The sequence below is a fragment of the Acomys minous genome, assembly GCF_964271855.1.
Source record: "Acomys minous genome assembly, chromosome: 11".
NCBI classification, from domain to species: domain Eukaryota; kingdom Metazoa; phylum Chordata; class Mammalia; order Rodentia; family Muridae; genus Acomys; species Acomys minous.
This window is the reverse complement of record NC_140492.1, coordinates 1054381-1081496: the sequence shown is the minus strand read 5'-3', so window position 1 is coordinate 1081496 and position 27116 is coordinate 1054381. Positions and strand designations below refer to the sequence as shown.

The window sequence follows — 27116 nt, the reverse complement described above, 5'->3', positions numbered from 1 at the left end:
CATTTGCTGGTTACTGGCCCGCCCTTGTCTGCTTGCCCTAAGGGCGGTCCCTTTCTACATGCAGCTAGGCAGGTAGGCCAGCCTCCACAGGCCCCGGGAATTGCAGGCAAGAGCTGGGTAGGAGGAGAGCAGTTCCCAGAAGATGCGTCCAGTTGCTGCAGGTGAGTGCCAGTGCAGCTAGACTTGCTTCTGCCTGGATGGAGGGGGCATCTCCCCTTCCCCTCCTTAACTGCCAGGCTGAGGCAGAGGGTGAAGGATCTGCCCGGGGTCACCTCTTGTGAGACCTGGGATCTTGGTGGGAACAAAAATCTGGGGTGCAAAGGGTGGGGCTTCCCCTCCCACCATCTCTTTCTCTTACCCAACAAGGGTGGGGTGGGGGTGGGCTGTGTGTGTTGTGTATACTCTACTAACTACAGTGTGCTGCCAGCTGAGGTGAGGTCAGGCATGGGTGACCAAGATGGCTTTGTCCCTGGGGACTGGCCTTCCTGAGTGGGAGGCCTAGAGCCAGGACAGTTGGGTGGGGGTTGGCTGCTGGCTAAGGTTCAAGCTACCCAGTTTAGGACTCTATGGAAAGTGAGGAGGACAGTGAGACAGCCCTTTTTAGGGTTTACTTGGGGGAGTTAGATGTGGGAACCCTGATTTAAGATGTGCTCTTGACAGCACCAAGCCCTCTCTCACAAGCCAGTTTCTATTTTTCTCAGAGTATTTGGCATTGGTAAGAGACTTGGGGAGATGTTTAAGGGGGAAGAAAGCTCGCTGTTTTCCTCAGCCCCTAGTCTCTCAGAGCCTGCCTTCTGTGGACAGAGTTCTGTTATTCCCCTGAGGGCAACCGCCTTGGCAGCCCCTGCAGGTGGGCGCAAATTTGGCAGGCTGAGAAAGAGGAAGTGCCTTTGACTTCCCCATCGGGCTTCTGCGTGAGCATCAGTACTGACCTGGTGTCCCGGAGGGTAGGCGGGTGGAGAGGAGCATGCACACGTGCGTCTGTGTGAACCAGGTCAGCATGATGTTGTACTGTCGCCCTGTGATCTTGGCACAGTGACGTCTCTCCGAACATGTCAGACCATGTCCTGAGCAATGAACGTAGAGCACAGCCCTCTACTGGCTTTTTTTATCCTAAGTGTTTTTGGAAGAATGGTTTCGCTGTCCCCGTACAGTATGATTAGAATATCATTTTCCCCCCTCGCTGCATGTAGAGGAAAGCTAGAAGTTAACCAGTTGCTTTCTCTCACAAATGGCTGTGTGCCATTTTCCACACAGCCCTCATGACTCACACAACAGCGATGTGGTCCTTATTTCACTGTTGCACACAGCCCCGCCTCCTACGCCTGTAGGTGTGATGGTAAGAGGAGGGGCTGTATTACTTCCCTTGGCGAGCTAAGGGTTTGGCAGTGTGCTCGGAGTAGACTTGTCATTGGCTCATCTGTCTAGCCTCAGAGTTGTTCTCACTGGGCCTGGGACACTGCCAGGATAATGTCCCCATGGGGCCTGCTGGTGGGTTTCTTCTTCCTCAGCTGGGGTGTTGGCAAGGTGGGTAGTGGCGGCACCTCTTGACTAAAAAGCCTCAGTGGAGAGGGCAGGGGACCCATTGGGCACCACAGACAGCTGAGTCCCCAAAGATGGCCCTTCACCCTGAGCCTTCCTGGCCAAAAGGCCTGGGTGCAGCCAGGGCCTTGGATGAATGTTGGCAAGCACTACAGACAGCTTCACTGACTCAGATTGAAGGGCGCCCATTAGCAAGACCAATGGTCTCCCTCCAAGGGTGTCTGTGCCATACCACCTTTTCTTGAAAACACACACAGCCAGCTAGGTCAGGGTCTTTCCAGATGATGTCATTTTAAACTTACCTGTCTCTTTAAAGATGACCCTTCTTCAAATCCTGTTTCATTCTGAGGACCTGACAGACAGAACTTCAGCACAGAAATGTGGGTGCTGTTCAGCCTCACTGTGCTTGGGACACCTAAAGTAGTTCAGTTTGGGAGGGTTAGTGGTGATTGGCAGCCCCTGGGTATGGGAGAGAGGTGAGCCCCTAAGGTCCTGTGTATAGCCTTGGATGGTCTTAGGATTGCTTTCTTGGTGACTCGCCAGTTAAAAGGCCAGGCTTCAGACACCCTGCACATCTGACAGTGAGAATAAGGCTAGAAGACATGCGTGCACGCACATATGCACATGCACACACACAGGGGCTTACACTTGCCCAGAACACACATCTCTGAGGACAAAGTACTTTGAAGCAACTTACAGCCTCCTGGAGCCATGTGCTGGCCTTTACCTTCAGGCTTTGCTGTGTAGCAATGGACCAAAGGTGCTTAGGTGCTTACTCAAGTTAATGGCTTTATCACTAAATAAGGAAAGGCTGGGCTCTGGTTACAGAACCACAGGAGAGCTGCTGGACTCTGTTCTCTCTCCCTTACCTCTGGAGCTGCTGGATCTCTTCCCACCAGAGCAGTCACCAGCCCAGGGTGCTGGGAGCCATTTTTCCCAGAGTCTCTGGGCTCCCACTTTCCAGAAGCCCCTGCCCAGTGTTCAGCTTAGGTGCCAAGTCTTTGCTGCTATTAGTGCTGTTGTGCTGGTTTTAGAGGGAGTAAAGAACAGAGAGTAACAGAACGAATGTGGGGAATCTTATGAAGAAGAAAACGGAGCATATATGAAAAGCCAGACACCTCCCAGGGATGGCTCCACGCCCTGACAGGACTGTGTGTAGATAAGGAATGAGCTCCAGCTTGGACTCTCATCCGGACACTGACCTGACAAAGTTGTAGACTGGGGTTTCCTGTCACTGTCTTGACAGCCTGCCTGCGTCTGTCTGCCCAGGGACAGGAACTGCTGCAGGTCTCCTATGCATAGAGGCTTCCTGGTGCTATAGTAGGGGCCGAATTGTACCCAGATTTTTGTGCTGGAGTTCTATCCATCAGGACCTCAGAATGGGACTGGATTTAAAGTCTTCAAAGGAGTGCAAATGAGCTCATAGGTTATAGCCTAAGATAACAGAATTGTTTTTCAAGAAAAGGTGGTCAGGCCGCAGATGCACGCAGAGGGATGACCACTGAGGACACAGGGAGAAGATATCATCTCCAAGCTGAGGTGGGAGGCAGAAGGAGCTGGCCCTGGGATGCCTTGATTTTTGGCCCCCCAGCATCTACTGTCATGAAAAAGTGTTTCTATTGGCACTCTTGGTGTGCAGTACTTTGTCATGGCAGCCCAAGGTATGATGTCCCCTTAACGGCTTCACAGCATCCTGAGGCACATGCCACTGATCATGCCAGGGACCAGTCTGGAGTCTGCACAGCCATGGCAACCTACAGCCTCAATGAACTATCCTTTATCCTTTCCCAGCCAGTCTCAGCTTTCTTCCATGGATATCACACAGGTCTGGTGTCTTAATTCTGGAGGTTTGGTTTTGTTTTTTCCTAAAGGACTGCTGTCCTGGAGTCTTGCCCTGGGAGGTGGAAGTGACTGAGCAGGCATTAGAGAAATGGCCTTTTGGGTGGGGGTGGGGGTGGGGGTGGGGGTGGGGTGCCATAGACAGATGACTCAGCAGTCAAAGCTCTTGACAAAAAGTGTGGGTCAGAGTTTGGATCCCCAGAAGCCATGTAAATGCTGGGTGGGTGTGGTACCTGCCCCTAATTCAAGCCTTGGAATGCAGAGACAGGGGTCTTAGTGAGCCGGCTGTGGAGACTAGCCACTCTCCTAGCTTTGCAGTTGGATTGAAGGTCTCTGCCAGGCCACATCAGTGTGGGTTTTTTAATATGCCTGGCCCCCAGCTCCTTTTCTTCCTTTGGTAGACTGGTCCCCCAAATGATCCTGGCTCCAGCTGTCTACCCTAGAATGAATGGTCTTGGCTCTTAATTTTGCCCTCGTCTAGCCAGTCTCATGTCACTGCAGTGAGCCAGACTGTACCTTCTACCCAAAGTACAGAGTCCTGATGAGAGTCCCAGCGGGAGCTCATTGCTTACCCACAGGCAGTCCTGCCAGGAAGTGGAGCCATCCCCGGGAGGGTGCCTGGCTTTTCACACACGCTCCGTTTTCTTCTTCATCAGATTCCCCACATTTGTTCTGTTACTCTGTTCCTTACCTGTTCCAAAACTAGCACAGCTGCTGCTGCTCAGAGTCTCTCATGTGTGGGAGTCTGGAAGACCCTCTGAATGTCTTTTCATTTGCCAATTTCCTTTTGGGGGGCGGTAGGGGTCGAGACAGGGTTTTTCTGTGTAGCCTTGGATGTCCTGGGCTCATTTCCTGGACTTTGTAGACCAGGCTGGCCTTGAACTCATAGAGACCTTCCTGCTCCGCCTCCCCGAGTGATGGGATTAAAGGTGTGTGCCACCACACCTGGCTCAATTTTCTTTTTTTGGATAAGCACTAGGATGAAATTGTCCAGACATTACCAGTATGTAAAGGTCTGTCCCTGCCTTTGCACATATTCTGCAGCTGCCCTGGCACACAATCTACTCCAAAGAATGTTCCAGAACATACTGTCCACAGTTCCAGAGTAGACAGAGTCCACCATGTGGAAAGGCCTGGTATCAGTCAGGAAGCAGACATGAGGAGGGAAGGGGAGAGGAGAGAGAAACAGGAAGTAGGGTGGGCTGTAACATCTCAGAGCCCGCCCCAAGGTGACGTACTTCCTCCAGCAAGGTTCTCTTCTGAAGCATGCATAGCCTTCCCAAACTGCAAGGGGACTCAGCTCTAACACACACAACACACACACAAGGCATTTTTCACTCAGATCACATGTCTTCTCTTCACGGGCCTCAGAGCTATCCTGACCACTGTGCTGACCTCTCTTTGGAGCTTTGGGCAGGGAGAAAACACTCTGGCAAGTCTGAGGTCCTCTTGTACTTGTGGCTGACAAGCTGTAGATTGGGGGTGTCCCTGCGACTCCTCCATCTCCTGCAGCCCCTTTCCTGCCTAGCTCTACCCTTTCCTCCTTGTTCCTCCTCCCATCCTCCTTTTCTCTTTCCATTTCTTATAGATGAACCAGGTTTGTGCCACCGAAGAGTTAGAAATTGCCTTCCTAAGGAATTACAAGTGCACATCATCTGTGGCTTCTTGTAGCTAGGCGATTTTGATAGTAAGCAAGCAAGCATACAAAGGTCTATAGGGCCCTCCTACTCTCAGGGACCTTGGGTGTCTCTGAGGATCTTTCCGAGGCTATAATACAAGTGTGGGACTTCAGCAGTTATCCACTGCACATACTCAGGGAACCTTGATGCCATTTTATTATTATTATTATTATTTTAAACAGGGAAATGCCATGATTTAAAAAAAACAAACAAACTGCACTAACAACAACAGAACAGATTAAGATTACCCTCTAAAGATTCGATTCCCACCCCAGGAGCAAGCTCAAGGCTGAGCCTGTCTCCCAGAGGCCACGGGTGGTGTCTGCTCCTCAGACCCACACCGTCTATGAACAGAACAAATGTCAGGCGGTTCTGAGACCCGGGGCAGCATCTGTACAGCTGTCTGTGGCAGAAAGCACTCCCTGTCCACCTGCACTGTCTGCCTTCCACTCCACAGTCTGTGGGGACCCTCACATGCCACTTCCTTTCACCAAAAGCTGCCTTCCCAGGAGTCTGGGCACCAGACATGGGTCAGGTGATAAGCTGGAGAGGGGAATGTCTGGGTGTCCATGGTGACAGTTTGTCATCTCTGGGAACTCTTGTCATCTGTCTCTAGGCACTTTCAAGGCACTAGTGTTTATTTTCTCCTCCCTGTGCGCCTGGTATTCTGGGTACCTGCTTGCGGAGCTCATTCCCGACGTGCCCCTCTCCAGCACTCTCTACAGCATCCGGAGCATAGGAGAGAGACCTGTCCTCAAAGGTGAGTACCACAGGTAGGCGGCGGCCGGATGTGGAGGAGGGGGAGGGGAGAGCAAGAAGGACTCTGCAGATGTCCACTTAAAGGCTTCACAGCATCCTGAGGCACATGCCACTGATCATGCCAGGGACCAGTCTGGAGTCTGCACAGCCATGGCAACCTACAGCCTCAATGAACTATCCTTTATCCTTTCCCAGCCAGTCTCAGCTTTCTTCCATGGATATCACACAGGTCTGGTGTCTTAATTCTGGAGGTTTGGTTTTGTTTTTTCCTAAAGGACTGCTGTCCTGGAGTCTTGCCCTGGGAGGTGGAAGTGACTGAGCAGGCATTAGAGAAATGGCCTTTTGGGTGGGGGTGGGGGTGGGGGTGGGGTGCCATAGACAGATGACTCAGCAGTCAAAGCTCTTGACAAAAAGTGTGGGTCAGAGTTTGGATCCCCAGAAGCCATGTAAATGCTGGGTGGGTGTGGCACCTGCCCCTAATTCAAGCCTTGGAATGCAGAGACAGGGGTCTTAGTGAGCCGGCTGTGGAGACTAGCCACTCTCCTAGCTTTGCAGTTGGATTGAGGGTCTCTGCCACACAAATAAGGTAGAAGAATAGTGAAGGCGGATGATTCCAGGCTTTAGCCTCAGCTTTCCACACCACGTGAGACCCAGGTCGGTGTGGACATGGTACCTGCTGGCAGCCTGTCTTTTAGTTTGCTGATGACGTCTCACTGAGTCACAGTATGCTCTCTATTTCTCCATATCCGTTTTATTTTACAACAGTCATGCCAGGAAGGAATGTGTTATCTTAGAAGGAAATGGGTGTTGGTAAATTTTCTTTTTCGGTTAATTCATTTGTATCTAGGGCTGTACCACCCTGACTACACCAGGTCTTCTCTGATCACATATCCATTACATGGAAAGCTTTCTGGAGGAGCTGCTGAGGGGCACCGAGGTGTCTTTAAATGTTGGTTTCTCCTGTTCTGATATGCTTTCAGGTGTGTGTGTGTGTGTGTGTGTGTGTGTGTGTTACCATTTAAAATTTCAGATTTTTTTCCTGTGTCCATGAGGAGGAAGAGTGGCTATGGAGTTTTGAATAAACATGCCCCTTTTCTCCCTCATGTTCTCCTGACCTTAGCCCAAAGTTGTTTAACAAAGGCCACAGTGGCACTGCCTATGCAAGGCCACGGGATCCCATCCTCCTTGTCTCTCCCAACCCCTCAGTGTACAGAGGTCTGTGCCTCAGACAGCGTTGTTCCCTGACCTCCACTGCACTCGGGCATGGGCCACACTTACCACTGGCTGGCATGCAACAGAACACTTTGGGTGGCCAGTTCTGATTGCACAGTCTCATGATGGTGATGGCCACGGTGGGACAGCTGTTGCCATGTAAGCAGGAAGCCCTGCTGGTGGTGTCTCTGCCACACACTGTAAGAATCTTATAACCCAGTTTTCCAGTGACTTTTTAGTATTCCTCTTAAACCCTCAGGGTTATCACTGTCATTTCCAGGGGGAGGAGGAAAACCAGCGTACACAAGCCAGGGGTTTTCCCTGAAAGACAGATTCCTGGACCCCTCCCCCCCAACCAGGAAATTAAAAAGTTCATGGGTCTAGGGTTGAGTCCAAGAACCTGCATTTATTTTGATTAACTTGGCCTCAGAGAGGACATGTGGGATGAAAAGGAATTTTTCATGAGTTCGTTTGGAGTCCTGAAGACTCCATTGTCTTGAGAGGCAGGCTGGAGCCCTCCCCCATGCTAGCTCCCTGTTTACAGTATTCAAGCAGGTGTGGTGGCTCACACATTTAATCCCAGCAGAGAGGAAGGCAGAGATATCAACCTGAATTCAAGATCAGCCTGGTCTACATAGCAAGTTCCAGGCCACCCAGTGCTACACAGGAAGGTCTTGACTCGTGTGTATCTATACGCATTAGAACTGTTACCTAATTGATGTGTTTGCTAACACAGCCCTGCAGGCACGGTTAGATTGTAAAACATGCTGATTATGTTAAAAACCTTCTTTACAGCTGGGGAAAGAAATGTTCTTTTGCTTCCTTGTTAATTCCCTGTTACTCTGAGTTCTAATGACTAATTTAACTTCTTGCTGCTCTCTGAATGTTTTGGGGCTTGCAGAGCCAAGCTCCTGGAACAATCGGGCTGCTGCTGCCTTTCTCACTTCCAGGAGGTCTTTGCAGGGCCGTCAGATCCAAATTGCTTGTTTATATTTTGCACCTGGATTTATAACCAGCTGAATCTACCTTTTGTGGTTCCCTTTACTGCCTCTTGTAGTGCAATCAGCCACACTGCCGTTGTCTTAAGTGCCTGTCCTCTGCAACCTGACAAGTGTATGATGCCCACAGGGCTTCCCTTTGAACAACCATTAGGGTTAGGGTGCCTTCCCTGCCCGCCAATAACCACAGCACATTTGTGGGCACACACAGTGTTTATGCACGGGCTCATGCCCACTGCACAGGCAGTGGAGGAGACGCTGTGCCCAACACTATGGCTACAAGGGTGTCAGGAATGGGGAGGTGTTTGTCTTGAGCCACAGGCCAAGTGTGTAAGGCACAGCACTGTCCACAGGTGTTGTAAAAAGACGAATTATTCTTTCTCCATTAAATAGCACAGTAAATTATTACAGCAACAGTTTTCTTCAATCAGCTAGTTCACCAGTGACTGACACAGAGAGATTATGATTTATTTTTAAACTGTAAGCACTATGCTGGGCAGATTCTGAGCCACCCTAATCCGAGTACCTTTAAAACCCACATAAAAATCAATCACTTGCCAATCTGATGACTCCCGGGGCGGCCTTTCCTCCTTCAGTGTGTTCCTCCTGGCCTTATGGTGACTCCTCTCTCCCTGGCTTCCCTGCCTCCTGCTGCCTGCTGCATCCCTTCTTTCTCCTCTCTTCTCTGGACCCCCAATCCCACAAACTAAACCTAAAACTCCGCCTACCTCTTTTCTACCCAATCATAGGCTTCTGCATCTTTATTTAGCCAATCAGGGATAATTTGGGACCTTTCTTAATCATTACAGGGTTATTGGAGATAGTTCAACACTCATAACAATGCTCATGACAGGATGGTAATCAGATCTCAAGGCACTAAAATTAGCATTAGAAAGTGCAGTTAGACCTCCCTCCAACACACTTAGGAGGCCAACACACCTGCTGAGAACTGTCACTGTCCTCCCATGTGAGGAACCATCTCTCTAAACTGAGTTTATACGTGTAAACATCGCAAAACCGGAAGCCAGAAAGCACCCACTTCTTTTAAACAGTATGTTCATTGCATTTAAAGATATTCTGTTCCATGCGTTTTCACAAGCATATAATAATGAGTATCATTATTAAACCTTGGAGATTGTTGACCAGGTGCTGGGAACATGGCTAAGTGGTAAGAGTGCTTCCTATGCAAGCATGAGGACCTGAGTTCAAATCTCCAGCACTCACATAAAAAGCTGAGCACAGCTGCACATGTCTGTAGCCCCAGAATTGCAGAGACAGGTGGATCCTGGAAGCTCATTGGCCACTTAGCAGTGCCAAAGCAGCAAGCTTCTGGCCCTGTATGTGAGCCCTGTGTTAAAGAGACATGGCAGAGCACAGTAGACACCTGGCACCATTCTCTGACCTCTGTGTATGCATGTGCGGGCGTGTTTACCAGCAGGACGCCCATAGGTATGCAACACACACACACACACAGGGAGAGAGAGAGAGAGAGAGAGAGAGAGAGAGAGAGAGAGAGAGAGAGAGAGTGAGAGAGAGAGAGTTTAAGTTGTTAAGTACACTGGAGTATTAAAAAATCTCTAGAAATACTGGAAATATAATGTATACGCAGCATCTTTTTGTATTAAGAGTTGAACAGTTGGATTTAAAATCAGTCCTCTGGAGCTTGACAAGAGGCCCACATTACGTATTGTACTTGAAGCATAGGATTAGCACAACATGCTGTTTAAAATGTGTTTAATCCATATTTTTGACTTTGCAGATGCTTTTTGTGTGCATGGAAAAATCCAGAAGGACATGGTTGCATATAGTAAAGATTCCTTCTCAAGCGTGAAAATTTATAGGATTTTTTTTTTGTCTAAAAAACTATCAAAACCTGTAGGAAGAGAATTAGTAGAAGCTGACTAGAGCACTGTCGCTGGTCCCAGGATCCTCCTGTTGTCCCCTTCTTTCTCTTCACAGTGGATGGGCACCCCAGCTTGTTCTGTGTGTGTGGTGCTGCTGACCTGCACCCCAGCTCCACCCCTGGTGCTCTCCTGTTTCTGACCTCATGTGCTCGGGTACACACAGATCAGCCTAACAGCTCCCCTTGCCTTCAGCACATGTTAAAACAGAGCAGCTACCAGCACTGCCCTCTGTGGAGGTGCTGCGATATGATTGGGCACTAGAGTTAACGAAACACAAGAAGACACTGCAGGGATGCTGGGTGTGGCTTGACTGAGCCCAAGAGGCAAAGGGCAGGCAAAGAGGAGCTCAGACCAGCCTGAGGGAGAGGAAGCCATCTCTTTCATTTTCTTCTTTTGGGGACAAAGGACTGTGGTCACGAAGAAGCCATGTCTTAGGCCATGTCCATCAGGGACACAGCAGCACACTGGGCAAGATGGTAGCTTTCTGAACCTTTACCTGTTCCAACAGATTCTTCCAGGGACAATACTGTTCACCCCATCATGGCTCCTGTCCTTTTAAAAGAAGCATTACCTTCATACATACATGTGTATGTGCTGGGACAGAGATGGAGAGGTCAACTTTTGAGAATTGATTTTTTCCACCTCTTGGGAGTCAAACTCAAGTCCTCAAGCTTGGCACTAAGTTTCTTTCTCTTGCTGAGCTCTCTACTGGCCTGAATGGCTCTTTTCAATAGACTGATTAATTTTAAAATTCAAGCATAAAACCTGTGTGTGGTGACACATGCCTTCAATCCCAGCACTTGGGCGGCAGGGGCATTTGGATCTCTATGAGTTCAAGGCCAGTCTGGTCTCCGATGTGAGTTCCAGGACAGCCAGGGCTACACACACAGAAACCCTGACTCGAAAAACAACAACAGCAAAAGCCAGAACAAACAAACAAAAACAAACAAAACTTAAGCATAAAATCTGTATGTACGTGTGGGTACAGTGTGACATTCTGATCTGCACAGACTCTGTGGGTTGGGTAATTGGACCTCAACAGCAAATAATTTAACTAGAAATGGCTTTACTTGAAGGTGGCTCCGGTAGCAATTTTCAATTGTATAATACACGTGTCATTAACTACGTCTCATGGCCAATCTCTTGATCTAACAAGCTCAGATCTGATTCACATGTATTCTTCAGCAAAGTTGTTCGAGTCTCCCCACCCCCTCCCCACTCTTTGACCTGCCCAGACTCTGATGGCGACTATTCTGCTCTGTTCTTTGAGTCTCATTTCTTTAGACTACAGGTGTGAGTGAGCTTTTGTGGTATTTGCCTTTCTACGCTTGGCTTGTTTCATTTAGCAGGATGTCCCCCCAGTTTTCCCAAAGTGACAGGATTATGTGTCCTGTTCAAGGCTGGGTAGTATTCTCTTGTTCCCATGCATCACATTCCGTGCCGTAAGCCCGCCGTACTGAACACAGGAATATACAGGTTCTCACTGACACTCTGACCTCATCACCTTTCGAAATACCCGGGAAGATCGATGCAGGATTAGGATTTGGATTTCATCTTGGCCACCCCTTTGCCCATTTAAAAATCAGGTTTAAAACCTCACTTGTCATTTAAGTGCTTGGGCTCTTTGTGTACTTTAGACCTCAGTCCTATATCCAAGGACTAGTCCAGAACTGTTTTCTGTTTTATTGGTTGTCTCTTTCTTTGCTCTGTCTAATTTCTTCTTTGTTGCCTGTGCCTCTGTGCTTTTGAGGTCATTTTTGAAAAGTCATCGCCTGGCCAACATGACCCAACATTTCCCCCTGTTTTATAGTTTCTGCTTTTATACCCAAGTCTTTGATCCATTTTGAACCCCCATGGCTGTGTAAGATGTGAGATAACTTGGCTTTACCCATCTGTATGGGAATGTCTAGTTTGTAACACCATTTATTCTCTGTGTCAATGCATGTCTGCCAAAAATGGAAAGACTAAATGTGGGTGTGGGGTGTTATTTCTGGGTTCTCTCTCCTGTTGCATTGGTTTGCTTTAATGACAGTAGCATGCTGTTATGATTGCTCTAGCTTTGTAATACAATTTACATACTACTTCTAGATTTCTTTGGATGTTTGGGATGTTTTGTTGTTGTTGTTGTTGTTTTTGGTTTTGTTTTGTTTTCTGTGGTCCCATATAAGATTTCTGTTTTTCATTTTACTGGTTGATTGATTGTGTATGTATATGCCTGTGTGTGGAGCACTTGTGTGGAGGTCAGAGAAGATCTTACGGAAGTCAGTTCTTACTTTCTACCATGTGGTTGCAGGGAGTGAGCCCAGGTCATTGGGTTTGACAGTAGGTACCCATTCCGCTGAGCCATCATGCCAGCCCTCCATAAACTTTCTATTTCTGTGAATAATGACACTGGGATTACTTTGGGAAGCATGAATGTTTTCAGGATATTAATTATTCTAATTCACAAATTGGCTATGCTACTTAAAACTATCTTCTGTTTCTATTATACATTTTACAGTATATAGGGCATCTATTTCCTTGGTTGAATTTGTTCCCAAGTATTTTACTGTTTTTTTTAATTATTATTATTTTTATTTATTTATTTATTTTTCCTTTTTTTATTAATTTATTCTTGTTACATCTCAATGGTTATCCCATCCCTTGTATCCTCCCATTCTTCCCTCCCTCCCATTTTTCCCTTATTCCCCTCCCCTATGACTGTTCCTGAGGGGGATTACCTCCCCCTGTATATGCTCATAGGGTATCAAATCTCTTCTTGGTAACCTGCTGTCCTTCCTCTGAGTGTCACCAGGCCTCCCCCTCCAGGGGACATGGTCAAAGGTGAGGCACCAGAGTATGTGAGAAAGTCATATCCCACTCTCCACTCTACTGTGGAGAATGTTCTGACCATTGGCTAGATCTGGGTAGGGGTTTAAAGTTTTACGGCCTGTATTGTCCTTGGCTGGTGCCTTAGTTTGAGCGGGACCCCTGTGCCCAAATCTGCCTATCATAATGTTCTACTTGTAGGTTTCTAGAACCCTCGGGATCCTTCTACTTTGCCATTCTCCCATGTTTCTCTCATCTAGAGTCCCACTAGAATGTCCTCCCCTCTGTCTGAGTTTCCTGGTAAGTGAAGGCTTTCGTGGGACATGCCCCTTGGGCTAATATGCAGATATAAGTGAGTATATACCATTTGAGTCTTTCTGCTTCTGGGTTAACTCACTCATTATGATCATTTCTAGCTCAATCCATTTATCCACAAATTTCGGGAATTCCTTGTTTTTAATAGCTGAATAGTATTCCATAGTGTATATGTACCACAGTTTCTTTATCCATTCTTCTACTGATGGACACTTAGGCTGTTTCCATGATCTGGCTATTATGAATAAAGCTGCTATGAACATGGTTGAGCAAATTTTTTTGTTGTGTGCTGGAGCATCTTCTGGGTATATTCCAAGAAGTGGAATAGCTAGGTCTTGAGGACTTCCTCAAGTACTTTACTGTTACAGCAACTATAAATTAGATGGTTTCCTCAGTTTTTCTTGGGTAGTTTATTGTTAGTGTGGATATTTTGCCTGTATAAAATGTCTATGCGCCATGGGGCCACAGAGGGCATTGGATCCCCTAGAAATGGGGTTACAGTTGTGAGCTGCCACCTGGGTGCTAGGAATTGAACTCTGGTTGATTCTCTGCAAGAGCAGCCAGTGAGCCAGCTCTGAAGCCCAAGGAAACATTTCAATATTCTTTCAATCTTTTTCTTCTTTAAAAAAAAAAAGCCTTATTTATTTATTACATATACATTATTTTGCCTTTATGTATGCCCTCGCACCAGAAGAGGGCACCAGATCTCATCTTAGATGGTCATGAACCACCATGTTGTTGCCTGGAATTGAGGACCTCTAGGAGAGCAGACAGTGCTCTTAACCTCTGAACCAGCTTTGCTTCTAGGGTTCTCCCCCCCCCACACACACACACACTGGGGATTGGCCCTGGATTGTGGAGCTGTGGAGCCTGTGGAGCAAGCATCTCTGAGGAGGGACTGTGATTGTCCTGTTCTTGTCTTTACAGCCCCTGCCCCCAAAAGGCAAAAATGTGACCACTGGGCCCCATGTCCTCCGGACACCTATGCCTACCGGCTGCTCAGTGGCGGTGGCCTAGACAAGTATGCCAAGATCTGCTTTGAGGACGAGCTGTAAGTACTGTGTATCAGGAGTGTTTGCTTGGCTGTGTCCGCACTCCTTCCTCTTAGGCAGCGCCTGTGTGTTCTTAACCTCCGACAAGGCTGAAGATCATGTGTGTGTGTGTGTGTGTGTGTGTGTGTGTGTGTGTGTGTGTGTGTGTTGGGGGAGGGGCATAAGAACAACAGCTGTGTCCATGGGGAATGGTGACGAGGGTCTCTGAGGGCCGTCTGTGTCCTTGGTTGGATTTTCATGGTCTCTTTTGACAGTAGCTCCACATAATTCACCAGTGAAGCCACCCAGACTTGCACATTTCTCTGTGAGATCCTAACTACAAATACAGTTACTTGGTAGAAACACAGGGCTCTCTAAATCACCCCTTCTGGAAAGGGTCCTAGCAGTTTTGAGCACAGCTCTGCTCAGTAGCTGGTGATGCCGACCTTCGTAGTTGAAGCCTTTGCGCCTCTAGAGAGATAGCTCCTTTAGTGGGGTGCAAGGTGGACACTCAGCTCCTTTAGTGGGGTGCACGGTGGGAACTCAGATCCTTTAGTGGGGTGCAAGTGGGGACTCAGACCCAGGTCTTGATGTGCTCAGGGCTTTTCAAGTCACCTTTAAGATGTTTTTACTCTTCTTTTGTCTCCACTACCCTGGGGTCTTGTTTTATCCTATGTAGGTCTTTTGGGATTTCTTAAATAAGTATTATTTAAAAAGTCCTCATTGTGTCAGACAAATTTCCTGTTTCTTTCTCCATTGCTTGTTGAAATACTTGAACCGAAGCGACTCAAATGAGAAATGATTTATCTTGGCTCACAGTTTGAGGGTGCAGTGCATCATGGTAGGAAGTCGCGGTGGCGGGATTCTGAAGCGAGGAGCCACATTCCGTCACTTAGGAGCAATGGATGTTGGGGCTCAGCTCATCCTCTGGTTTTTATTGAACCTTATTTCTCTATTCCAGACACCCCACAGTCTATTTTGTATTTGTCAAATTTCTTTCTCTATCTTTTACTCAGAACAGTGTTTTGTTTGTTTGTTTTGCTCTGTTCTGGTTTTGGTCAGCAATCGTCTCTTCTACTGTTTCTCCTCTACCCTTAAAACCAGAGATCAGCTACTGTTTTTATATTACCATGTCATTTTAGTCTTTATACTCATTTCTTTTTTTCCAAGTGAGCTTGCCAATTTTTTTTACTTCAAATTGAGATTTTTCTGTTCTCCCCACTTGTTTTGAATGCATTAAGTGCTGCTATCTCAGAGCTCCTGTGAGTCTGTCGCTGTTGTCTGCTGGCTCAGTTGGCTCTTGCTTTTGTTGACTTTTTTCCTTGTGTGTTAAGCTTCTTCTGCCAGGGTGCCCAGATATACATCAGAGAATTTCTTTTTAAAAAAATAGCAGCAAGAGACACCCACTAATCAGTTTTTCATCACTGTAATGAATGCCAGAAGCTGGATTGTTTGTGGTAGAAAAGAACCCTGACTCAAAGCACAGGCTTGTCAAGAGCATGGCTCTGCCTCCTGTAGCAGGTGACTTCACAGTAGCTTGAGCAAACACAGAGATTGCATGGTGAGAAGCAAGCCAGAGGTGCTCAGCAGTCAGGCTTGCCCTTTTACAATTGCTCTCTGGGGAATCAACATACTTTAAGAGCATTTGACGCTGTGAGGACAGTTGACCCTCCTCCAGGGATTTCCACAGCCTCTTTCAGCATCTCAGCATCACTTATGATGGGACTGAGCTCCCAACACAAGAACTGGCAGGAGGCATTCCTCAGTCACGTGCTGTTTCCAGGGACCTGGAGCTATTGGCAGATCAGGGTGACACAGACACATTTTGTTTATGTGGTTTTGTTTTGCTTTTTTTACTGATACTGGGAATTGATCCTTGGACCTGGTACACCCCAACCAGAACACTCTACCACTGAGCCATGCCCTGGTCTGGCACAAACACATTTTAAACGCTACCATTTTCTGGATTGCCTAATTCAATTAAAAAAAAAGGTGCTAAAGGCCACAAATTCTGATTTTTGTCTTTTTTTATCCAGCCCTTTGTGACTCTAACTCAAGAAGATCTGAGAGATTTGATTTGGCCCTCAGTCTGCCCTTATTTTTGTCCCTAGGGCCTCGATAGTTATCAGAGTTCTGTTGACTTCTCCAAGCTCCCTTCTGGAACCAGTAAATGTTCCTGCAAGGGCAAAATTCTCCCTTAATGTTAGACTCATTGCTGCAATGTCTGTCTTCAGTCAGTTGTTGGCTTGGGAAGTCTGTGGCTACATTTTAGGGCTCTCTTTTATTTCAGCAGATCATTTTTAAAACGTGCTTCTCCTCATCTCCTGCCTTCCTGAGTGGGAGCGGGGGAGAGTTAGGGCTACCCAGCTTTTCACCACTGAGAATCAAAGTCCTTCATTGCTTCATTTTTGGGCACCTATAGTTATGCTCTAACACTTAAAAAGCACGGGGCCTTGAGGTTCCTGGAGGCCTCCGATTAAACATGTCAGAGGCAGAACATTAAAGCACTTGTTATTCATCTTATAACTTTTACATGAAGGCAAACTGCAGATTCTCTTCATGATGCCACTGAGTCATGGATGCTAACCTCAGCAAACGTCCATAACACGACATAATTGTAAACATACAACATGTGCTCAGGCATGTTTATACACATATGCACATCTGTACACGTGCAAATGCAGACACAATGCATGTGGGCATACATGCAGAAATGTGCTCACATACAACTTGTATATATACCACATACACAACACACTGTGCACATTTGCAGACACATGGCTACATGCAGACATACTACATACATGAACATATAATTCACACACCCCAAACACATGCACACACGATATTCCTGTGACCTCCAATGACAGTTATCATCTCTAGGAAATACTTTAGTCTGCCTGGATTTAGGGCACAAAGGTCGAATTAAAATTGAATATGATGCTGACATTTCATTTTCTTTAATTGGCAAGTGAAAATGGGCTGGAAAGATGTCTCAGTGGTTAAAAGCACACACTGCTCCTCTTGAGGGTCTGACTTCAGTTCCTAACACTCATGTTAGGCAGCTCAGAGCTGCCTTTAACTCCAGCTCCAGGGGTCCTGTGCTGTCCTCTGACCTCCTCTAGCACTGCACTCCTGTGCACAGACTGTAAACCTATTAAAAATCAAAGTATTTTTTAAAAGAAAAGCAAAAAGTTAAGTGGTTCAATATAAAATGCTTGTTAAGGGTTGGGTTTGGTGGGTGGGTGACAGGATGACTAAGAGGCAGGCAAAGCCTGTGGGTCCTGACGGGAAGGAAGTGCAAACCCAGGGAGAAGGAAGCAGGGATGTGAGGAAGCCCAGCTTGGAGTGAAGCTGCCATCCTCCCTCACGTCTGTGAGACCAGGCATGGATTCTCAGGGGCTGAGAGGGACTCAGTGCAAAAGCCTTGGTGAAGAAACTTCCTGTCTGGCCTTTGGTCCAGACTGTAACATGAAGTGCAGCTTTCAGGCACCTAGGAACGGAGTCTGAACCCTGCAGTTTCTAGAGCAAGAGTGGAGTAGTCTGGAGGAGCAGTCTCAGCCACTGAATACTTGTGGGAGGGGCAGCAGGAAGGAGAAGGAGTGTCAAAGCCCTGAGCACAGAAGGCTGGTGAGGGAAGGCTGCAGGTGAGGGAGGGCTGCTGGTGAGGGAGGGCTGTAGGTGAGGGAGGGCTGCAGGTGAGGGAGGGCTGCAGGTGAGGGAGGGCTGTAGGTGAGGGAGGGCTGCGGGTGAGGGAGGGCTGCAGGTGAGGGAGGGCTGCAGGTGAGGGAGGGCTGCAGGTGAGGAAGAACTGCAGGTGAGGGAAGGCTGCAGGTGAGGGAGGGCTGCAGGTGAGGGAGGGCTGCGGGTGAGGGAGGGCTGCGGGTGAGGGAGGGCTGCAGGTGAGGGAGGGCTGCAGGTGAGGGAGGGCTGCAGGTGAGGGAGGGCTGCAGGTGAGGGAGAACTGCAGGTGAGGGAGGGCTGCAGGTGAGGGAGGGCTGCAGGTGAGGGAGGGCTGCAGGTGAGGGAGGGCTGCAGGTGAGGGAGGGCTGCAGGTGAGGGAGGGCTGCAGGTGAGGGAGGGCTGCAGGTGAGGGAGGGCTGCAGGTGAGGGAGGGCTGCAGGTGAGGGAGGGCTGCAGGTGAGAGAGGGCTGCAGGTGAGGGAGGGCTGCAGGTGAGGGAGGGCTGCAGGTGAGGGAGGGCTGCAGGTGAGGAAGAACTGCAGGTGAGGGAGGGCTGCAGGTGAGGGAGGGCTGCAGGTGAGGGAGGGCTGCAGTTGAGGGAGGGCTGCAGGGCAGGTGAGGGAGGGCTGTAGGTGAGGGAGGGCTGCAGGTGAGGGAGGGCTGCAGGGCAGGTGAGGGAGGGCTGCAGGTGAGGGAGGGCTGCAGGTGAGGGAGGGCTGCAGGGCAGGTGAGGGAGGGCTGCAGGTGAGGGAGGGCTGCAGGTGAGGGAGGGCTGCAGGTGAGGGAGGATTGCTGGTGAGGGAGGGCTGCAGGTGAGGGAGGGCTGCAGGTGAGGGAAGGCTGCAGTTGAGGGAGGGCTGCAGGTGAGGGAGGGCTGCAGGTGAGGGAGGGCTGCAGGGCAGGTCAGGGAGGGCTGCAGGTGAGGGAGGGCTGCAGGTGAGGGAGGGCTGCAGGTGAGGGAGGGCTGCAGGTGAGGGAGGGCTGCAGGTGAGGGAGGGCTGCGGGTGAGGGAGGGCTGCGGGTGAGGGAGGGCTGCGGGTGAGGGAGGGCTGCGGGTGAGGGAGGGCTGCGGGTGAGGGAGGGCTGCAGGTGAGGGAGGGCTGCGGGTGAGGGAGGGCTGCAGGTGAGGGAGGGCTGCAGGTGAGGGAGGGCTGCAGGTGAGGGAGGGTTGCAGGTGAGGGAGGGCTGCGGGTGAGGGAGGGCTGCAGGTGAGGGAGGGCTGCAGGTGAGGGAGGGCTGCAGGTGAGGGAGGGCTGCTCATCCTGCCTATCTACAAGCCCCTTGACTGACTCTCACTCACTTTTTAGGTTATTAGGAGAGAAGATTGGGAATGTGGCAAGAGGGATAAACATTGCTATCGTTAACTGTAAGTTGCACAGCTGTTTCTCAAAAATTCCCCCAAAGCCTGAAATAGAATTTCCACAAGACCTTGATGTCTCTTTTAAACATCAGTGTCTGTGTGTGTGTGTGTGTGTGTGTGTGTGTGTGTGTGTGTGTGTACTCATATGAGTGTGGGCACACGTATATCACAGTATATGTGGCGATCAAGGAACAACCTCAGATGTAAGTTCTGTTTTTCAAATTAAATTACTTACGTTTTATTAATTATTCAGTCCTCACCCTTTCTTTGAGATCTCTTCTTTGAGTCTCTTTGGTTTTGTGCCGTTGTGCACACCAGACTAGCTGTCCCCTGATTCTCCACTCTCCTCCTCTCCATAGAGGAACACTGGGATTACAGACATGAGTCCTTGGCATTTGAACCCAGTTCTTCAAGCATCTTATCTGCTGTCTCCCCAGGCCAAGACCATGGTTTTTCGTGTTTCCCATAGCTAGGTCTACACTGTAATGAATTCTAAAATGATACAATTGTTTAGAAATCATACTCTACAAACCATTTATGGTTCAACGACAACAAAACAAACAAAAATTGAATCTGAAAGAAACTTTGCAATTGAGGACACAAAGCTCAGATCCACACAAACGCTGGCCCTGGATTCTTTTGCTCTTGGGTTCTGGGGACCAAGTAGAGGGCAGCACTGACCAGTTCCATCTGTCTGCTGTGGGCCGTGGGAACCTGTGCAGGTGCGTCAGCCTCCTCTGGGATCTTAGCGTTTTTAGGGATCCCTTGCAGTAAGAACCACAGTGGGTTGGAAAACAGGAAGTCATGCAGGAAGCAGCCAACTGCAAGGCCAGTGCCTGCAGGGCTATCAGGCAGGACAAAGCACCCTTAGTCAGATGACCCCTCAGACACCTAGTGTGACGTGGAAGGTCTGGGAGGCTCTGATGGATCAGAGGAGAAAGGAGAGAGGCATTAGGATCCTATACCTGACGCAGACCAGAACGTCCTAGAAAAGTGGCCAGGCACCTCCTCCCTGATGGAGGTGCTCCTTGGAGAACAGCCTGTTGCTGCATGGCTTTCCTGAGAGAAGTAGAAAGTTCTATGCACTCCAAATAAGGAAGGAGCAGATAGGTCAGACAAAAAGTCCAACCAGTGTGGGCTGGTGACATAAATGAATTTCTCTGGGTTATTCGCTGCAGCCTGGATGACTCACAGCCTTATACAGCCACTTCCCAATCCTCTGGTGTTGTCTTTTCTACAGTACAGACTCTTTGCCAACTACCAGAGGGCTGCAATTATGCACAGTCATTTGGCTCTTATTTTTTGATCCATTGATTGACACATGCTTTGGTTCCAGTACCATGCTTGGTTTTATTACTTATACCTCTACAATATAGCCAAGGCCCTATTTTATAGGCTTGTGGGCTACAGAGAGTTAAGCAACTTTGTTCCAGCCTGCCACACAGTGCTGAAGAGGCAGACGTCACTGGCCACAGGCTCACACAAACTGGGGTGCAAAAACCAAGATCAAGACCCATGTCTCTGTGTGCTCTGACATGGCTCTTATGAGGGTTCCAGTTTCAGAAAAACACTGTCCGGCCATGGGAAGTACAGTTTGCAGCCCCTGGGAAGGACAGCCTGTTTTGCAGCAGCATGCAGAAGACCACAAGATGGAGCCGCTCTGGCTAAGACTTGGAAGAATAATCCCACCACACAACCAGTCCCTCCAGTCCCATTTCCTCCAGGGTCACTTAGAAGAGATGTGCCCCCAAAGGGGTGCTAGGACTACCAGTGACTCTGGGACCTTCGAGCTTTCTCTTAAAAAGCCGTTTCTTTTACTTTCAGATGAGACGGGAAAGGTGATAGCAACGAAGTACTTTGATATGTACGAAGGCGGTAAGAGAAGTCTTTTCCGGTTGGAGCGAAGACTAGACTGTGTAGACCCCGTATGGGGAAACTGAAGCATGGCTTGAGGAAGCAGCAGAAAGTTTCCTTGGCCTGTGTTTATCTCGTATGTAGGTTCTGTCACAATTCTGAGCACTGTGCTCTAGGACATCGCATGCTTGGGACCCATGTGGCGCTCCCTTGGCCGAGGCGGCCAGCTTGCAGAAGCTGGGCTTGGAGCCGGGATTGGCTAACTCTAGATTCAGGGTTTAATTTACTCAGGGCTTTCTGTATGACTTTCCTTGTTTCCATCTTTGGATGTTTGCTGTACCCTGAGTACCTGCTACAAAGTTGTCCACGTCCCCAGGGCTTCCCTAAGACAGCGTCCCATGAAGCCCCTGACATCACGCCTGAGGAGGTAGCCAAGGAACTAACTGTGTCCCTGAGACAGGATTTGGGAGCAGAGGGCAAAGGACGGAGCCTCCAGCCAGGGTGGGAGCCTCACTCACTGAGAAGACTCTGAGCTACTCTCCATTCTTGACCCCACAGATAACTCTGGGCCCATGGCCAAGTTCATTCAGGACACCCCCGAGAAATCCCTGCTGTTCATGGTGACCCATGATGACGGGAGCTCCAGGTGAGTGCGTGTCGTTATCCGCATGGGGCAAGAGCAGCCAGCCAGGAGGAGGGTAAGGCCCCAGGACCCGGCAGGATCCCTAGAGGGACAGGAATCCAAGGAGCGAGATGTTTCCACAAGGGAAGGGAGGAAATGGACTAGGCAAGTGCAGAAGCAAGTCCCACATCTGCACGAGGGCACACACACACCGGGCACACACATTCATGTGCTCACACACAATGCCTCTGCACACACACTTTCTCAAACACACCTGCCTTTTTTGTATACAGAAGTTCATACACACATAAGCTCACATGCCTGTGCACATGTGGCCACATTCACACACACACACACACACACACACACACACACACACACACACACACACACACACACACCTGTTCACTAGGAGTACTTATGTAAGTCATTGACTCTCCAAATGCATCCCACTAGTTCAGAGTGTGTGTTCAGAGGTCGAGCTCCTTGCCTGGGAGCACCTGCACCTCTCATTTCTCCCCTCTGCAGCCCCCCTGCTCCCTCAGTGAACCCTTCTCGAGCATGAAAAGGAAAGCTTTTGATGTTTGCTTTCTTCCTCCAACTGCTCGTGCTGGGCTGACTGCGTGGAAGCAGGAGAGACCTGGGTGTGAGAGTGATGCTGGCTGTCAGAGTGGTGAAACGTTTGACCTTTCATAACTGAGAGGTCACTGGGCTCAAAACAAAGTGCAAAGGACTCCCAGATGTGGCCCTATGCCCACCAGTAAGGCATGCTGCGCTGGAGGTGAGAACCTGGGCTTAGTGGGCGTCCATTCAGGACAAACAATGGGACACGGGCAGGACAGCCAGCCAGCCAGCCAGTTCTGCCCCCTATGCTTACACACACACACACACACACACACACAGACAGACACACATACACGCACATACACATACACACATATACAAACATAGACACACATCACTAATATACACATACATACATACACATATACACACATACACACACATACACACATACACGCACATACACATACACACATATACAAACATACACACACATCACTAATATACACATACATACATACACATACACTAATATACACACACATACACAAATATACACACCCATGCACACACATCATACACACGCACACGCACACACACACACCTTCTCATGCGTTCTCCTTTGCCCCAGACTGCAGGCCCAAGCGAAGGATGCCATAGAAGCCCTTGGAAGCAAAGAAGTTAAGAACATGAAGTTCAGGTCAAGCTGGGTATTTGTTGCAGCAAAAGGCTTTGAGCTCCCTTCAGACATCGAGAGAGAAAAAGTGAGTGGGTGTCCCCATTCCTCCTCAGACAGGGCTGTGGTGTGTAAAGGCGTCCCGTCAACAGTCACTCACACATACAACATTGGCCAGCCTCTCCCATGGGTTCCATCCCAGACCCCTTCAGTCTCACCACAGCCTGCAGCTGGGATGCTGGGATTGGTTCCAGTCACTAGCGGCCACTGTTTGCTTTGGGCAGCCAGCCTTCTTTAGTCCCTCCTGTGGGGCTAGCAATCACACAATCTCAGAGGGGCTGCCTGAGGCGGTTTTATAACGAACCACTTCTAATATGGTAAGGACAAAATAGGCACCGGATAGAGCGGCTTTGGCTGATTGCCGTCCTCGGAGGAGTCACCTCTGACTTGGTGTCTCCATTTATCAAAAGAGAAAAGAGGGAAGTGAGAGAGGTTGACTTAGCGCACGTCTCCTGTAAACAACCCAGCTGGTGGGTGGTGCTGCATAGCTACGCGAGGTTGATTCCTCTGGGGACCATTGCCCCAGTTCTTTTTGACAGACATGAGTGGGTCTGAAGAGAAGGAGACTGACTGCACCACCAGGGCCCACAGCTCTAACAAGGCCACCTTTCCACTTAGCTAGAATTCCTAGAGGTCAGAGCTTGACCTTTCTCCAGGGTTAAACCAGGTCACATGAGTCAACCTGAGACTTTGCTCCCACCATCTGGAACCGTGGTTTAAAGAAGAGAGCAGCAACCGGGAACAGCTGGGCCTCCTCTTGTTGGCATGGCCTCTCCCGGAAGGAAGTGACACCCAGGTCACTGTTACTAGCTCCAGAGGTCCTGGACTTTCTGGGATGCCCTCATCTGAAACTGAGGAACTTGGAGGCCATGGTCAGGTCGTCTAGTCAGGGCATGTTTTCACCATGACTCCCAGTTAGTTTGCACACAGAAAGCTAGCCCTGTGGTGTCTGAATACCTGTGGGTAGTGGAGGCCTCACGGTGACCTAAGGGAGGAGGCTCTGCCGGGTGCCTCCCTACACCCACAGGCATTGAGGAGAGACAGGGCTTCAGGGCTTGGTTTCCTGGGCACACGTGGTTTTATACAAGCTTCAGTTTTCCTGTCAGTCTGTCCTTTGGTACCAGTAGCTGTGTGGTGGGGAGGCAGCCCACTTGCGTTGGCTTCTGGGGCACTCTCTGAGAGTGAACTCAGGATTCCCTTCATCCCAAGTAACCCATGCCACAGAACAGACATCTCTCTCTGTGTCCTTGGGCAAGCTATTTCACCCCTCTGTGCCTCAGGTCCTCACCAGCAGGAAAGGGATAAAGACACACCAAAGTAGGCTCGGGGAGGAAGACTTAGGTCTCCTAATTTCAGAACCTATTCCAAAGCTGCAGTCATCAGAACACATGGCGCTTTGTGAGGACAGGCACAAGTGAGTGAGTAGAGCTAGGGTTCCAGAGCCTGCGAGGTTTCCCTCATACCTGACCAGACGATCTCACCTAGTGATCCAAGGCCGTCTCCTCAGGGGTGAATAGTTTCTTTAGTAAAGTGTGCATGGAAAACCCAATGACACATAGGCAGAAAATGGATTTGGATCCCTGCCACATACCATATACAACAACGCAGAATGGATCAAGCTCCTAAACGTGGCCAAAATAAAACTGTCAAGCTCTTTCGGCAGGATAGCAAAACAGGCAGAAATCATTGCTGTCCTGGGCCACGCAGGGACTTCTGGGAGAATGCAGCATTACAGCAAAAGGAAAGAGATAAAACATTCAGCTTCAAAATTACAAAGTTTTCTGTTTCAAAGGACAAATGAGGAAAGAAAGGACCCAGGCACAGTGACACGTGCCTGCCATCTCAGTGCTCAGAAGGTAGGACAATCAGGAACTCAAGGTTATTCTTGATCACCTTTGAGTTCAAGGCCAGCATGGGCTACTTGAGATCCTGTCTCAAACAACAACAACGAAGTGGGAGGGGCGGGGAACCAGAATAATTATAGGAGAAAATGTTTGCAAATAACAGATATGTCCAATATATATGAAGAACTCTTATAACTCAACGGGTAAAAAGACAATCCAATTAAAAATGGCCAAAACCTTTGCACTGATGCTTCTTCAATGAAGATGTGTACACCGACCGATGATAAACTCGTGGACAGATGTGTACACCAACTGATGATAAACCAGTGGACAGATGCTTAGTAGCCAGAGTCATCAGAACAAACCCAGCTCAGACCACAGTGAGATGGAGCCACGGACTCACTGTAGTGGTTGTAATCATAACATGAAGCAACACAACTAAGTATCAAAGAGTGCGCGTAGAAAGATTGGAATTCTCACGTGGCTGGGAGAGACATAAAACAAGTCAGACTCCTTGGGGAACATCCTGGAAGTTTCTACCAAATGAAAGGGACAGTTACTCGTAGCCCAGCAAGCTTCCTTGTAAGCACGCCTGCACTGGGGACTGGGCACAGGTCCACATGGCAGTGCTCTCCCAGCAGGAGGGCAGTGTCCACATAGGGTGACTGTGGAAGGGAACTCTGCAGCCTTCCCAGAGATGGAACTCGGACATAAGCGACTGCACGGGCGAGACTTGAAAATGTTGTGCTGAGTGGTACCAGCAAAAGCAGAAGCCACATATTGTGCAATTCCACTGTTGTACATGATTTCTGGAATGAACGGTTTCAGAGGGACAGGAAGTAGGCTGGTGGCTGCTTGGGGTGCAGAAGGGGAGCAATGACTGCTGCAGCGTATGTGGCCCCTCATTCAGGTGATGGCAGTGTCTGTCTTATTGTAGTGACACTTGCATGCACTGGGAACATGCTAAACACTGGGTTGTCGGCAGGTGAGTTTTGTGGTATGTGAATGACGTTTCAGTGAAGCTGTGGTGTAAGAAAAGGCACTAGTCTGGAACGTTCCATTGCCTGTGAAAGAACTGAAAATGTATGGAGTTATAATGCCTAGTCCAGTGCAAGCGTGTTTGCTGAGTGACAGATGCTAAGACACTCTGAAAACTGCTTGTGTGGTGTCTGGACTTCATGGCCCTGTTCCAACAGGTGAGAGCTGGAGAGTGTGCTGTCCCCATGGCAATGCTCTCCAAATGCAGATTTAAGTGGATCAGAATTACACAGAATCTGGAGCCAGTTCATATTGCAGTAGCTGCTTCTCATGGGTTCTTGGCTACCCTACCAAGCCGCAGTGTAGGCCAAGCCCCACGCTTCGGGAAAGTTCTAGAGGAGCACTTCGCTACCATTGGGAAATACATTAAGGCTGGGTGTGGTAGTTCAGCTCTGTAATCTTATCACTTAGAAGGCTGAGGCAGGAGGATCACTGTGAGTTCCAGGCCAGGTTGGACTAGACAGAATAATAAGACCCCTTTAAGCAAAGAAACTGAAGAAAGGAAAGGAAGGGAGGAGAAAGCGATGGAAGGAGGGCAGCCAGGAAGGAAGGAAGGAAGAAACAACAGGAGAATGGATGGGAGAGGAAAGGGGGGTGCTGAGAAGAATTCTAAGCTAAACTTGGGCTGGAGAAAACGCCACTGTGAGACTCCTGCTCACGTGAGTTTGCTCACAGCAGATACAGATGCAGTAGTTTTTTGATGAGCTTCATGGATAAATGACGCCCTTTTCTTCCCCTCACTTAGATCAACCACTCGGATCAGTCCAAGAACAGATACTCGGGCTGGCCAGCAGAGATCCAGATCGAAGGATGCATACCCAAAGGACTGAGATAGCCATGCCTGGGCCTCAATAAACGTGTTTTGTACAGATACACACAGCTGGGATATCCCAAAGTCGGCTCCCTTGAAGTCCAGCTGTGAGGGAAAGTGTTGATGTGGATCTGCAGTTTGTTATAAACCAATAAGACATTGGTAGTTACAGTGAATCTTACAGTGAAGGTGTTCTCAAGCCAGGAAAGCAAGCAGTGGGGGTCATTACAGGGGAAACTGGGTGGTGGGCGGAAACTGCCTGCTGGCTGCTGAGCAGGGTTACACTCTCACTATGTGGTCCCCACAGCTCTTCAGAGTGTGTCCTTACCCCACTGTTTCTTGGAATACCCCCGTTCCCGCCATCATCTTCTGGGGAATAAATGGGGCCTTAGCCAACATCCTTGGTCACCTCACGTTTGGCTCTTAACTTCCTGTAGGGTATGGATTCGCTGTCAGTCCTGCCTCTGTGCAAGGCCCTCTGTCACCTCCTACAGACCTTACCCGGTCGGAGGAAACT

The 27116-nt window shown here is 49.1% G+C and overlaps 1 protein-coding gene across 1 annotated transcript; it reads left to right on the top strand.

Moving 5' to 3' along the window:
- The first annotated feature begins 48 nt into the window (after positions 1–48).
- Positions 49–26995, top strand: FAM3B (FAM3 metabolism regulating signaling molecule B). The gene is made up of 8 exons (XM_084802502.1): positions 49–161; positions 5677–5820; positions 13984–14107; positions 19078–19136; positions 20955–21005; positions 21543–21630; positions 22802–22934; positions 26534–26995. Exons 1-8 carry the CDS (start codon positions 143–145, stop codon positions 26621–26623), a joined length of 708 nt encoding a protein of 235 aa, XP_084658628.1. The 5' UTR covers positions 49–142; the 3' UTR covers positions 26624–26995.
- The last annotated feature ends 121 nt before the right edge of the window (positions 26996–27116 follow it).

Coding starts and splice junctions, on each gene's coding strand:
- FAM3B (XM_084802502.1), top strand. Junction 19,137..20,954: donor AAACATTGCTATCGTTAACT/GTAAGTTGCACA, acceptor TTTTACTTTCAG/ATGAGACGGGAAAGGTGATA. Junction 21,006..21,542: donor CTTTGATATGTACGAAGGCG/GTAAGAGAAGTC, acceptor TTGACCCCACAG/ATAACTCTGGGCCCATGGCC.